Source organism: Biomphalaria glabrata, chromosome 16, assembly GCF_947242115.1.
Source record: "Biomphalaria glabrata chromosome 16, xgBioGlab47.1, whole genome shotgun sequence".
In the NCBI taxonomy this organism is placed as follows: Eukaryota; Metazoa; Mollusca; class Gastropoda; family Planorbidae; genus Biomphalaria; species Biomphalaria glabrata.
In genome coordinates this window covers 3655957-3671148 of record NC_074726.1, presented here as the reverse complement: position 1 = coordinate 3671148, position 15192 = coordinate 3655957, and the positions used below count along the sequence as shown (strand labels likewise).

Here is a 15192-nt window from a genome sequence, read left to right as displayed (position 1 = left end):
TTAGACCCCTATTAGTCATGGGCAGAGGCGCAATGAACTAGTTTACACTATAATCGCTAAGCCACAGTGTATAAATCTGTGCAATCAGCTTACAAATCTAATTAATGTGAAGATTTATAAACGCAGAAGGAATAGATTTTCTGAGAATATGTGTTCCTTTCTTTTTATTTGGCAAGCGACTTGACAGTGTGTCAAGGCCAATCCGTTGGCACTTAAGTAGGTGGTGTGTGTGTGTGGCGGAGGACGTGAGCTGGCTGTGTGTTATCTTCTGCTCACAATGTTAACGGTGGCTCCATTCCTAGTCTTTAGTGGCGTGATATGTGCACTAGTAACGTCTGGTGATGTTGGACATTGATTGGTAAGTTTCCTAGATCTTGTTACTATCTGGTAGATGTATCAATAACCTGTATAGAATTAAATGTTGACTCAACTTTGATTCCTGTTGAGCATTCAATGAAGTTATGTGATTCTAGATCTAGATCTCTATAGGTCTACTTATCTTGTGTAATGATTCCTTTAGCTGATCTTGCAATAAGACTTGAATGTGATGTAAAGCTAGACACATCCTATACATAACCTACACGTTTTAAGTAATTCTTACATTAACTCTTTCTCTCCAAATTGACGATGCCAACGTTGATTTGACCCCCATTAAACTAAATAGATTTTGGATTTATAAACTATAATTTGTTGTGTGTAAAAAGAGCATGCTTTCTCCTATGAGTCAATGCCTAATATAACATTTTCTGATAACAAACAAACAAAAAAGTTTTTGAAGTTTAATCATAACAGGATAGTGATATACAAATGAAGAAAATGAATAATGCTATCGGAACAAGGAGAATAATTATGGAGATAAAGAGTTAAGCCTTGAATGATAGCAGGGACGGCTGGACGAATAGCGGGACCAAATTTAATGGAGTTTACAATAAATATTATTTTTAATTATATCACTATATCAAAATTTAGTATATAACATACATAAGAAGCAATTCGAATGCAATAGGCGCCAGGGTGTTAATTAAAGCTACGTCAATCGTACGATACACTAAATGTGTTAACCTTTTAAGTCCTACATCTTTGCCTGTGAATAGAGACATGACTGATTGTGATTACGGGGCCCCTCCCAGGCGTGTGGTCCTATTCGGAGTAATCGGTCAGATCGGTTAAGGCCGGCCCTGAATGATGGTATGTGGACCTAAAACTATTGCGGCATTTTAGAGACCTACTTGTTTATGTGATCCTTCATTTAGCTGAGCTTACATTTCTAAAGTTGATCTTATCTTATCTTATAAAATACATACGTTACTTCAAAAAAAAAAGAGGATAATTTTGTCTTACGCGTTATGCATCTAGTCATAAATGTTAACCAGTGATTTAAATTCTGCCAAGTCACTGGTTTCCATGGCTGACTCATGCAACCCATTCCATGCTCTAATAGCACTAGGGAAGAAGGAGTATTTGTACAAATTTGTCCTAGCATATGGGACGAGGAATGTGCCTTTATCTTTGTGTCTTTCTGAGTATTTTATTAGCTAAAATTGTCTTTGGCGAAATATATTCCCCCAAATTAGGCTAGGAGTCCTGTCCATCGAAGTTGTCAAACAACAAGCAGTCCCTCTACTTAACTCCATGCTCTTATCTTATATATTTAAGACGTTACAGCGGGAAACAGCTTATAAACAAAAGGAAATCAACTGCCGAGGATAAGTGTAAACGGAAATCTTAATCTTAACTCTTTCTCTGCCAAACAAAAATACCATCGTTGATTTGACCCCATTAAATTCAATTAATTTTCGGCTTTATAATTCTATACCAAAAGTAACGTTTTCTGATTACCAACAAAAATAGTATTGAAGTTTTTATAATCATAACAGGTTAGAATGTACAAATGTGAAAAAAGGAAAAAAGTCAGAACGTGGAAAATAATTACGGAGATAAAGAGTTAATCTGACCCCCACTTAACGTTTCTAATTGTGTTGCTAAGTTCATATAGAGATAAATTAACCATTTGTTTTTCACATAATGCTTAGAGTTGAGCAGTTTTCTTTTGTTTGTTAGCGGGACCCGAAAGTGGAATAGCCGCTATTAGTTTTGTGTGGTCCGTCTGTCCGTCCGTCTCGTTTAGATCACTTAAACTAGAAAAGATATTTGTAAAAACTTTTTCAATAATTACTCAAGCTTTATTGATAATTCGCGCATTGGTAAAAAACAAAACAAAAAAAAAAAAAACATCAATGTTTTCTTGAGTTGAGGGGGTCGCAAACAGAGGATGCGTGTTTTATTATTGGCCTAACCAAGGCTAAATAACATTTTAGTTTTATGTTCTTATTTGGTTTATACAAATTTCTTTTAATAAACCCTAATGCTTTGTTTAATATTTTAATAGTTTCATCAGTATTGGCATTCCAAGACAGTTTTTCATTTATTATAACACCTAAGTATTTTGCGTTTTTAGTCTGTGTTCTTGGTTTCATTTTCATGGACCTCACTATTGAACAGTTGCTTTTGAGGAGAACATCTTTAAGAGGGAATAAAATAAAATAGATTGAAGTATTTAAATGGAGAAAGAACGACTTTCAGTTGCACAAGGAAATGACTCTTTCAGTCAGTCCATTCGATGTTGTTAAGTTGCTAAAAACCTGGCAGTAACTCATTTTGTCTCCCCTGCTCTCTGTTCCTGTTATATGTATTTGGTAAACACACGTATACACACAAACCGAAACACGAAAAAAAAAAAAAAAGACACGTTCGCCTTCCCACATCAGACTGTAAATAAAACATGCCATTAATTTATTGCACCAGCTCTAAAACAGGGATTCTAAAACTGGAATGTTTATGTAATTAGAGCAAAACTATAAAGATATACGACTTTTAGAGAATATTATGTAGTCTCTATCCACTTTATATTATGCCAATGATGATGAGGTCGTAATAACTATATTTTGTCTTGAACTTAGTTAATCTTAACACTGCTGAACATCCCTACACTTTTAGACTCCCTCTGTAAAGTAAACAAAAGTTTTTATTTTCCCACAAGCTGGCAAGAAATGCTAAGTTTATAGTTAGTTACTAAGCTAGGTTAAAGTATGTGGATTTTTCTTACAACATTGCGTAAGGTGTTTAGTTCAGATTTCGGGATTTATACTGAAAGAGAAATGGTCAGACTGTACTGTGTTCTAAATTTAAACAATGCAGGTCACTATTAGAGTATATAACAATATAGTGTATCAAGGGTCAACTAAATATTTTTTGTTCTATTTGAGCTGCAATTAGACGTTGTCTGGCATATGCATTTATTTTGTATGTAGACCTTTTGTTAAATTATATACGATCTGAAATCTTACCTTAGTATCATCTCTTTCAATGTTAACTTTTATTGTGAATCATGCAAGAGATAAAACCTATATAGTTTATTATGTCTTCGCAATACATTTACTTACTATTGTGTCCTGTAGCATTGATTTTTGAAAATACCTATATTGTGACATTTGCATAAGTTTCTTGAGTTGGAAGCGTGTAGAGCATAACAAATTATGAATAAACATGAAATGTAGCATAAAATGTTAGCAACACAAAGGAGCTAATGTTACCGAGAGAAGAAAATAAATGAAAATATTGCGAAACATACATAACTATGAGGTGGACTCGAACCACAGACCTCGAACCAGACCCATCGCCTAGCAGCGACCTGGTACCAGTCTCGACATAATTTATTCATTTTTTTCCCTCAGTAACCTTGGTATCTTAGTGCTGCAATTATTACATGGCATGTTTGATGAAATTGCACCTGAGTAGGCTATTATAGAGAATACGGGGTGCGGTGGCTGAATGGTTAAGAGCTTGGCTTCCGCACCTGGGGTCCTGGGGTCGAATCTTGGTGATAACTGGGATTTTGAATTTCGGAATTTCTAGGGCGCACCTGAGTCCACCCAACTGTAATGGGTACGTGACTTTAGTTGTGGAAAGTAAAGGCGGTTGGTCGTTTTGCTGGCCACATGACACCCTGCTCGTTAACCGTTGGACAAAGTAATAGATGACCTTTAAATCATCTGCTCCATAAACCGTTTGGTCTGAAAGGGGAACTATTATAGAGAATGTAGCTCTTTAGTTAAATACTATTTCAATGTTAAACCTGAATTTATGCTTGTAGTATTGTTCAAGATCTACCATTATCACCATCCCGAAAGTTAACGATTTCATTGACATAGCGCATGCTCTCAAAATACAGCCCATTAGATCTTTAAGTCCAACAATAATCATTTCCTGCAATGACGTCTATGTCAGTGAATCCAAACCTACGGCCCGCGGGCATTATCCGTTCCGTGAAGCTTACAAAAGCTGCCGCACATTCGTTCCGTTGGACTCGACTCTACTTTGTGGTGATGTAGCACGTAAATCGTGTGTCTGTATGGAATGGGACCAGTGGCGTAGCTAGGGTGTTTGATGCCTAGTGCGGCATCTCCTCATGATGCCCCCCCTCCGGGTATAAAACTACGAAAATACGTTATTATAAAGTAGTTTATGTTTATGTATGTACAATGTGTGCCCCTCATCACTTGATGCCCGTGCGGCCCGCACCACCCGCACATGGCTAGCTACGCCACTGTATGGGGACCCTCAGGTTGAAACGTTTGGCCACCGCTGGTCTGTCTTCAGCCAAAGATCTGAATTTTTTCCACAGATACTGACTTATCAAAAGAGGTATTTCGACGCATTCTCTTAAACAATAATCCTCTTCAGGAGAGCGTTTTAAAAGACTAAAGTGACCACGCAAAGCAGGACTGATTTGGACTTGATATGGTCCAAAGTAATTTGCCCCTGACATAAAAAAAAAATAGGCAGTTTTCCTTTTGGTCCCCTTTATTGATTGTCGTCTCTGGTATTTTTTCAAATTTAATTACATGACTGATCCTAACTAATTAATATACTTGATATAAGCTTTTCAAAGTATTTTTAAAAAATTTGCTTATTGCCCTTTTTCTGTCGAAAATGATCTCAGATTCATCTGTCGTTCTAGATAGTCGCCTTTCTGATAGTTTAATAATCATACATAAACTTGACATTTTGTTTGCGATGTTCACCTTCAATGAAATCCAGTAGGGAATCGGCGCCTTCATTAGAAAGGCTTTTATCCAACAACCTGGCCTGGACATTGGGATTCTTCATCCCATGTCCTGTCTGAGGACTCCTAGCAGTAGACGGTCATATAGGTTGAATGGGCCAGACCGCGTACACAGCGCTCCGTCTCCGTTACGGGTCCCACTCGCAACAAGTGGCCGAGAACAGCGCTTAATGCGGGGAGCTTGTCTCATATTCCTATAATGTAACCGCCACTGTTCCGTGCAAGGGCCGCCAATCCAGCAATCCGGTTCTGATGACGACCCCCTTTGTGGAACGGCTAGGCGGACTTTTTGGACTGGGGTGCAGGTTACTTGTTCCATCCCCACCCCGAGTGAGATTAAAAAAAAAAAGCTCACCCAGGGAGACCTGCTAGAAGGTCTGGTTCGCTACTCGTATTTAGCCTATCTAGTTCCACAACTAGACGTTTCCACCGGAGGCGCCACGCTGAGGCGGCGGGTAGCTGGAAATCCTCCGGGCGATGTTCACCAGTTCGTTCCATAAGTGCTTCGACTTGTAATCTATTAGATTATCTCATCGTGAAGTTCGTTATTTGTTGTGCTACATATTTGTCAAATGTCACATTTGTTTTTCTTTTAAACGTTTAGATCATGTTTTGTTCATTAATTTGAATTTTAAGATTGAAGAAAAAGTATGAAGTTGTACAAATTATTATTATTTATAAGTTTGTATAACTTTTAGAAACATTAAATTCAATTAAGTTTCTGTATATCATCAAATTATTTCTTATATTTCAGATATGCAATTGGGAAAACCATTAATAATATGTCAGATAAAAACTCCCTTGATTGGGCTCGATTTCCAGGTAAACATTATATATACATATTATATTATATTATATACTGTAAAGGTAAATATCATTATTAATAATTTTTTGTTTTGATTCACTATTGTGTAAACATGTCTTGCATCAGTTGTAAGCAGATAGGGCTTAATTTTGATTAACTGTTTTTATTCATAATCCCTTTAATCTAATTTTTACATTGTATATTCAAAATTTGTTGATGATTTTCAAGAAGCTCTTGCTGGCACACATTTATATATATCTTATTATATTTGTTTCCATGTGAGTTTGATAGAGAGACCTTGACTGAACGCGAATTTTTTAGCTTAGTTTAAGAATAAATATTAATTCTTCTTGCATTTATATTTCTACAGCTCAACATGAACTTGAAGAATCTGAAAGTGAAGCCGACGTTTCAAGAAGATTTTACGAATGCGCCAAGAATCCTGGACACGTAAACTTTGTACCGATTAAGGATTTCAATCTAAATCACCTACCAGAAGACTGCAGAGATGAGGAACTAGAGCATATGGTTAAATGCTTGGCCGCCCAGACTGTGAAACTGCAGATCGGTTGGGTCAGCCATGAGAGGCCAATGTGTGACCCAATCACGGAAAGTAAATATCCTTTTTATGATAAACGAGGCAGTCGAAGTATTCGTCTGGGAACTGGGCGAATCAGACGTGTGGCCAAATTTGTGAAAGGGGAAGATAAATACGGAATGTCCCATTACTTACAGTTGCATTACTGCCCCTGTGAGAAATGTGTGTCGTCTGGAGAGCGCCGGGACGTTTGGTGGGAGATTCAGATCCTAACGGCTAGGCATGTGGTGTACGACAATTCCGAAGCGGAATGCACTTCCTGCGTTTTGTTTTATGATGAAGATGGCGACTCGAATGGTAACGTCGTCCTCAAAGGGATCTACGCCGTGTACAGTGACAGTCTGCGAGACAGCTGCGAGATGACTTGCATCACTTGCGACCAGGCGTTGGCAGAAAGGCTGGAGAGACTCCTGGGCGAGTACGACCGACTCAAGGAATCCGTCCACGCCAAATATAAGCACCGAGACGGCAAGCTGACCATCATCATCTCTCACCCTCATGGCATGTCCAAGAGGGTCACCGTGGGCTCCTGGCAGGAGAGGTCATCGGGGGCGAGTGATAAGAACGTCAGCCAGCTCAGCTACTCCAACAACACCTGCCCAGGGAGCAGCGGCGCCCTGGTGTACATTCCTGGTCTGGTTTACTCTAGGTTGTACTACCACCATGTCCATAGTGGATGCGACGACAACGGAATAAGTCGTAGTGGAATCGGCGAAGAGGAATTCTCTTACTGACAAGCTTATTGATTATTACCAAAGAAACACAATAATGGCATTAAACACAAATTCTTTATGTCCGCTATATTTATACACGAAGTAAATTATACTATGGCCTACGGCATACAATATCATTATCATAAAACTCCATTTAAGTGAATGTTTTAGCGCTTGAATCCTCTTTACTAAAAATCTTGGAATAATGGCAATAAATATTTTTTGTCCAGTTATAAAAATCAGACTGCTGAAGACAAGATTGGAATAGTAAATCTTTTCTTCTGAAAATTTTCTTCTCATGTTTAGACTAGAACTCAGGGCAGCTCGACTGTGAACTTCCATTTATTATGCATTCTAATTGTAAACCGTAAACTTATAACAAACTAGCTGTACACACCACTTGTTTTTTGTTTCCAAGACGTTTGTTATGTCTCTCTCTCTCTCCCTGTCTTTCTCTTTCATTATTTATATAAATTTATATATATATCGTGTCCGCTCTCAGGAACCCATTTTTTTTAAATTTTAACCTTTCGCATCGTAATTTCTCCGACTGGGACGGTCCTAGCCATTGCGGGGCCCTATGCGAAACGGATTGCGCGGGGCCTAGTCTGGGTAGGGATAAGCATAAAGTCAATATTAAGATTTTGTATTAGAAAATATATTCGTCTTTACAATAAATTTTTATTGAATGAAAGCTGACAATGCTGCTTTTTTTTATCGATCGCGCGTAGGATTGGCACCCCAATTTTGTCTATTTTTCCAGGTGACCGGTCACTTCATCCCCGGTCACTTCATCCCCGGTCACTTCATCCCCGGTCATTTCATCCCCTGGTCACTTCATCCCCCGGTCACTTCATCCCCCGGTCACTTCATCCCCCGGTCATTTCATCCCCTGGTCACTTCATCCCCCGGTCATTTCATCCCCTGATATTTTCATCATCTGTTCATTTTATCTAACAAATTGTAATTTTAAAAAGCATTAAATGAGCAATATTTAATGTATTCCTTTTTTATTTAAATGACAAAATGTTGGCTATTTGAAATAGAGAACTGCTGATCACTTATAAAACCAAAAATCGATACTGTGAAGTGGGAAAAAATACATCAGATCGACGCCTACTGGCAGAGAGAGAGAGAGAAAGAGATAGAGAGAGAGAGAGTCACACCCTAAATATACATGCAAGATTATTTCCAATAAGCACTCAAACAATTAATTTTAAGGACATAGGAAACTCATCATGATGGGCATTTATGTTCACATAAATATAGGCCCACCAGTTTCGATATCTAAAATGAATATCAATAAACAAAATACATACTTACATTTACTTGTAGAAATGAAATATCGATAGAAATAGTCATATAACACAATTTGTAACTTTAATGTTTAAAAGTAAGTCCGCCTTTATTAGAAAAAAATAAAACCTTATTTCAAGGCTAAAAATGACTCGCCCATTTTCTTGAAAGTGCGACTGAAAAATAAAATAAAGTGAAACATGGTCGTACTTTCACCACACCTTGGCCTTTGATGGTTAGTTATCAGCGGCACGGTCATAATTATTCTAATCGCACTTCTATCTCTCAAAAGATTCCCACTACTTGCACTACACCTTGGCCTTTGATCATTACGCTATAGATAAGTGCACATCCAGATTTACCATATAATAGATTTCTCATTAAGAATACAAAGTGGAAGAGGAAACACTATAAACGCATTAGTAATATGTCATAAAATGTAAAAAAGAAAGCATTCTACATAATCATATTTATATATAAAATATTTAATTGGGGATGAAATGACCGGGGGATGAAGTGACCGGGGGATGAAGTGACCAGGGGATGAAATGACCAGGGGATGAAGTGACCGGGGATGAAGTGACCGGGGATGAAGTGACCGGGAACAATTTTTCCATGAGATTTGTATGAGTTTTCTGGAGATTTTTAATTTCAGGAGATTTCTATGAAAGTGCGGGGCCCATTGCGACCGCATAGGTTAGAGGTCTAAGTCTGGCCCTGTTCTCCGACATAGGCTTTTGACTTGATTTGGAAAGACCCGCTTCATAATGCGACCCCGACACATTCATGCATTTATATTTTGGGCCCGTTAATTCTAGTATCACTTTTATTAATCCGCTTCTCCCACTCACCCGGCCAACAACAAAAAATTAGTCCGTCATACACTCTGTGACTTTTCTTCGGCTTCTCAGTTCAAACACTATTATATCATCAAGTCTTGTCAAATTTAAGTGTTTCTTCAGAGGAGCTATTTGCGTACAGACGTGTATTGATATAATAAGCAGTATAATTACAATTAATGTGCGCTCCTTTCACGCGAGAACAGGGGGGGGGGGGGACAACTTTACTAATACATACATCGTGCCAAAGGAGCTTGGTACTATACGCTCGGCCATGCTTAACTAATGAACAAATCTAAACAACTTATTATTAATTATTATTTGATTGTTTGGGGAAGGAGTTGTGTATTAACATGACTTATCCTTTATCGAGCTCTGCCCAGCCCTTTTTACTTTCCTTAAATTATATACAAACTCCCTGTATAGACCAATTATATTATATCTATTTTATTATTGGCTATTGAACATATGCGCTACAAAAGAACTACAAAATATTTCCACCAGTTTGTCACTACAGAAAAAGTTTAGAACTTTAGATATAATTTAAATTTCTTTAAAAACTCTGGCTGTCTGTGAATGTTTGTTTGTTAAATGTTTGACATGTTTCGGATGTTCCTTACAGAGTTAAAGATAGTTTACTTCCTAGTCCAAACCTCCCGCAGGACGACGGGGGATGGGAGCGGGCAGGATTTGAACCCTCGACCATCGATAAATCCGAACGACAGTCCAGCGCGCAAACCACACGACCAGGCAGCCATCCGTGCTGTCTGTGCTCTGGTGTCTCGATGGTCCTTATGAACCTGTGCACTACAAAAGTATTACACATTTTTTCACCAATTTGTCACACATTACAGACTAATTTTAAAGCTCTACATATAGTTTAAATGTCTTTAATACATTTTTAAAGTTGTCTGCCTGCGCTCTGGGCTGTCGTCTCAATGGTCCCGTGTTCAAATCCCCTCAATCCTGTCCTGCTGGAGTTTTGGTTTAGGATATAATACTCTTTAAGTCTGAAGTAAAACCGGATCTTTTAATATAAACTAAATTGTTACTCAAAGTTTTGTTAAGTCAAGTAAAGTTTCCCATTTCAGACCTTGCAATTTACAGGGGCAGACCATGTTAAAGCTTGTTTCTGTTCCTTTGGCCAACTGTAAATGTGTAGGGTGTCAATGTTTCATATGTAACATACACACACAAACACACACACACACATACTCGGCTCTTCAGTATCAAAAACTAAAAAAACAAAATTTAAAAAAAATACAACAATGAAAGGGACACGACTTGCTTTGGACGTTTTCAGTCTCAATATGTATTATGTCTAATGTCTTCCGTAGTAATTTAAAAAAAAAAAAAATATATATATATATATATATATATATATATATATATATATATATATATATATATTTATCAATATTTGGTGAGTTTTTGTTGTTATAACGATTGCTTTTATGTAAAAAAAAAAATAATGAAAAAGTCTTTCACTACGGAATGGCAAGCAACTGCTGTAAATACATATACATGTTTTATTATATAACTTAATTTATTTTTATTTAAACAAAAAACGAAAGTTCTGAAAATAGATACTGCAATAAACAAATTTTCGGATGCAATTTTTGCGTTGGTTTTTTTTTTTTTTTTAATTATTTTTTGTTCTGCTATTCCATTCGTTTAGATGTACTCATAGATGTACTCACAGGAACAATTTGAATGTGTCAGTGTCTTTAAAGTTGTACGATTTCTATATTTGATTTAATTTAATTTAATGTATGCTTTATGTTGTTGTTTTTTATTGTTGTGAATAGGTGGTAGAGAATATGATAAGCTATTACTGAGATATTTTTTTCACTAAAATCTCATGACATTTATACTGCTTCACATCTTGACATTTACATAGCAGTCGTGTAAAATAATTTAACACCTCGCGTTGTGTAAGCCGATTAGATCTACTGTCAGTGTCATTGATTACTTTTAGAGCACCTAAAAACCTGGCTTGTCTTACCAACTCTGTCTGGCCAAAAGTTTGTACACGTTATTTCTCCCGCACCTAATCTCGGATCAAGCTGAAATTTGGCACAACAAGAATCAATAATAAACAAACTCAAAATCGGACCCCAAAGTGGTCCACCCAGGCGTGTGGAGAGGCTGCGCCGATTCGGAACTGGAACCCTCATGGGAAGATAAAGGCTGTGAGACCAAAGTAAACATTTTAGAGAGCAACATGAATAAAAGAAAAGAAAACAAGGTGGGCATGGACCCAAGAGACATTGCCAGTGGACAGTGTACGATGGCGAAGTAGGCTACTGATGCGGCCCTATGCTTCACTTTGATATTAAAATCTAAATGAAGTAAATCAAGTGAATGCTTTAAATAGCTGCACTTAACATATATATATTTTTAAAGCATTACTTATTAAGTATATCTTTATTTTTATTTGTTTTGTTTCTTTATTATTTTAGCTTTATTTCTCCAATAAAAAATTTAAAAAGTAAATATTGAAAGCTTACGTTAAAAACTAGTACTGCTATGGTCATGTTTTTTTTTTTCAATTTAATTTATTGCTATAACAGACAATTACATGTAATCATAATAAACGTCTTTGATAATATTGACAGTTTTACGAGTCTTGGAATGGTTCTGCTGCAGACGAGCCGCATCTTTAACTAAGTCTCCATAGAGCGATTTTAAAGGGAGACAAAATGAATTTAGTTTCAGCGCAAAATTAAATTAATAAAACAAGATGACATACTTTTTTTTTATTACACAAACCTCGTTTGGCGGCCACTTTGGGTCAGTTGTATTTATATTGAATAGGAAATGACTTAATTTTACATACAAACATTAAATATTCAGTAAACCAAAAGGTAGTCGCTGCATCTACTTTTGAGAATAATGACGATATTTATTAAAATCGATTTGTACAACAGACACTGCAAACAAGAAAAGACCGGAAGTTAACTGCTTTAAAAAAAATATCTCTTTTAAAAGAATATTTGATATAAGGTAGGCCTACATAATAAATATTTTCAGAACACCGAAAGTACCCTGTGCACCTATTTAGATTTTATTTGTTTTTATTTTTAGAGACCCTATTAACGCCTTAGTAAAATGGCCATCCGGGTGGCATGAGAATATTAGCAGCTCTCTTATAAGGAAACCATACCTGTCCAGCGTAGGCCCAACTGTCGTACCATAGAAAGTCCCTCTATAACTAGATCTATTACAAATTTAATTACATGACTGATCGAAGCTAATTACTACAATTACACTTCGTATACGCTTTTTTTTTGTCTTGTTGTAAGTTAGATTTGTTTAAAACATAAGTTTATTTCATTTTATCTCAAGTTGAATTTTGTTTCTATATTGTAATAAAAGCTCTATTTAGTTTTGCCCACCAAGAAGTTATTCAAGTGATTTTCAAGTTTTGAAAGTTATATGCTGTTGTTGTTGAGCTTTGTAAGTGCTGTTCTGAGGTTTTTAATATAAAAGGAATCAGAGTTTTGCAAGCTTTGGAGGGTTAGCAAGACAATCTGACTGTGAGGGGAACTTGGATGATTTGCTAGCATGGTAGCAGCTAGTGCTAGTGCTTCCCTTTCTGCTCTGTGACTGTCAGAGAGCTCTCCAGTTGCAATGGATTTTTCTAGTTTTCCTCCTTCTGGCCATTCGATAAGTATTCCAGCTCCTACATTTGTGGTGGGTTTGTGGGATGAACCATCCGTGTAAACTCTGATCCACTGATTGCTAGGGTAATTGGTATGTAGAAAACAGTTCACTATTTCCTTGGGCTCTGTTGGTCTGTAATCAGATTTTCTTTTTATGTTTTCAATATGGTCCCTTATAGTAGGAAGAGGGCTTTCGTCCCAGCAAAAAAACTGTTATTCAATGGATACCAGCCCATATACAACTAGAAGGAAATGAGAAGGCTGACACACTCGCCAAGAGTGGGAGAACTAACAATCAAATAAACTCTGCACTCTATCCAGAAGAAATGAAGAAATTAATTGTAAATAAAATAAATGAGAAATGGACGAGCTCTCATCCAAATCACAAGAAAGATGACGCTTACTATAAGCTATCCCGACAAGACCAACGTCTAATCTTTCGACTCAGGACCGGACAAAACAGAATGCGACAACACATGCACCGGAAGCTCAAAATTGGAACCAGTGAAATCTTCCCATGTGGAGTATCACCAGAGAATGCCGACCACGTCCTCCTAAACTGCTCTCTTTACCAAGAGGCCCGTATACATTGGCCCCAAATCACCCCAATAGAAAGAAAATTACATGGAGAGCTCCCTGATTTGGAAACCACTACGCAGTTCATCTCATGTATTGGTCTAGTCATATGAACACTCCAACATAACAATGAGAACGATGAAGAAGAAGAAGAAGAAAGTTATATAATAATACTGCGTTAATACGCCAACAGCGTTTTGTTTTTCAACCAGCAGTTTGGTGTTACAAGTCAACGACCGTTAAAAACCTTCTGATCTTGCAAAGACCTTATTGTTAAAAACAGTACAAGGAAAAAGAAAAACATTTTTGAAAGACAATACCTCCTTTATAGGCCTACGACTTATAGAGAGAAGGTTTTTCTCTTAATGACTAACGAATGTTAGATTAAAAAGCAATGGGACATTAGGCCTACTTACGCCGCCCCATCCCTAACATTTCCCCTAGAGACAGATTCATATGGCGAATGTAAAGTTCTAGTACACTTTATAATATTTCAATGACAGGCCTTTAGATCTAGATTTAGAAGACGATGCGCAAAATTTTCCTGAACATTCATTTATTAAACTCTTGAATCAATAATGCCTTAGCCTACGTTCGGAAATCCAAGAACGCAATTGTCCTTTCAAAACCAATGTTGGATCTAGACCATAGACATAAATAAATATAGACTGGAAGTAGGAAGTTATTTTTATTTGGGGGGAGTCAATATGTTTTATGTACTATATCTATGTGAAAAAAAAATGGCGGCGATTGAGCTATAAATTCTAGGACTAACATTTCAGCCAATATATACTTTTGATCTTTAGTTTTGAAAAGTGCAAAACTGCCATATTCCCAATATTTTGTCTTTTTTTTACAATCATAGACATAGGCAAATATATATAGGTTTGTGATGTGGATCTACAAACTTATCTTTTCCCAAATATTTCCGATAATAATTTGTTCTTTATCGTCCAGTCTATATATATATATGTCTATGATCTAGACCTAGTTCTTTAGCCTCTAATGTAGTGTTGTTTTTTTCTAATTTGTTCTTGCATCACGTTATTCGTTGTGCTACCATTTGACATTTTCATAGCTAAATCCAACCACAAAGTCACACACTTAACGGAATTTACAGAACTCTCGAGCTGCTAAAGTTTATGTCATATTTATAAGAGCTTAGATAGTATTTGGTATCATGTTGATGCCTGGAAAGTTTTCCAAAGATATTGAGTAACGAGTCCTAGTTTATGAGAACTGATCTGGTTTTCGAAGCTGACGATGACAAACGAATCTCCTATCGCGGGGGCTTGGGGCGGTGGCCCCATTTGCCACCCCCTAAGGCCGCTACTGCTGTGGGCCCCTAATGGTTCATTGAACCCCTTCGCACCTTGGGTGCCACTGGATGCCACTACATGTGACATGAATCGATATCTGCGATACAGATCACGGATAAGTCACGCATGAATAGAATACGGATCTTTAACTGGCATTTCGGAGAAAGAAAGTTAAATATAATTTTAAAATGTAAAATACAAATGATAGGTGATAAGTATGTATGTATTCTTGAAAAAAATAATATGCATATTTCAA

The 15192-nt window shown here is 36.9% G+C and overlaps 1 protein-coding gene across 3 annotated transcripts; it reads left to right on the top strand.

The window, feature by feature from the left end:
• The first annotated feature begins 203 nt into the window (after positions 1-203).
• Positions 204-10992, top strand: LOC106080332 (uncharacterized). 3 transcript variants are annotated; one of them, XM_056014425.1, is made up of 3 exons: positions 204-358; positions 5880-5947; positions 6301-10992. In XM_056014425.1, exons 2-3 carry the CDS (start codon positions 5908-5910, stop codon positions 7260-7262), a joined length of 1002 nt encoding a protein of 333 aa, XP_055870400.1. In that variant the 5' UTR covers positions 204-358; positions 5880-5907; the 3' UTR covers positions 7263-10992. The 3 variants fall into 3 exon arrangements, with proteins under 3 accessions (XP_055870400.1, XP_055870401.1, XP_055870402.1); XM_056014426.1 differs by lacking the exon at positions 204-358 and adding an exon at positions 3071-3198; XM_056014427.1 differs by lacking the exon at positions 204-358 and adding an exon at positions 3221-3303.
• The last annotated feature ends 4200 nt before the right edge of the window (positions 10993-15192 follow it).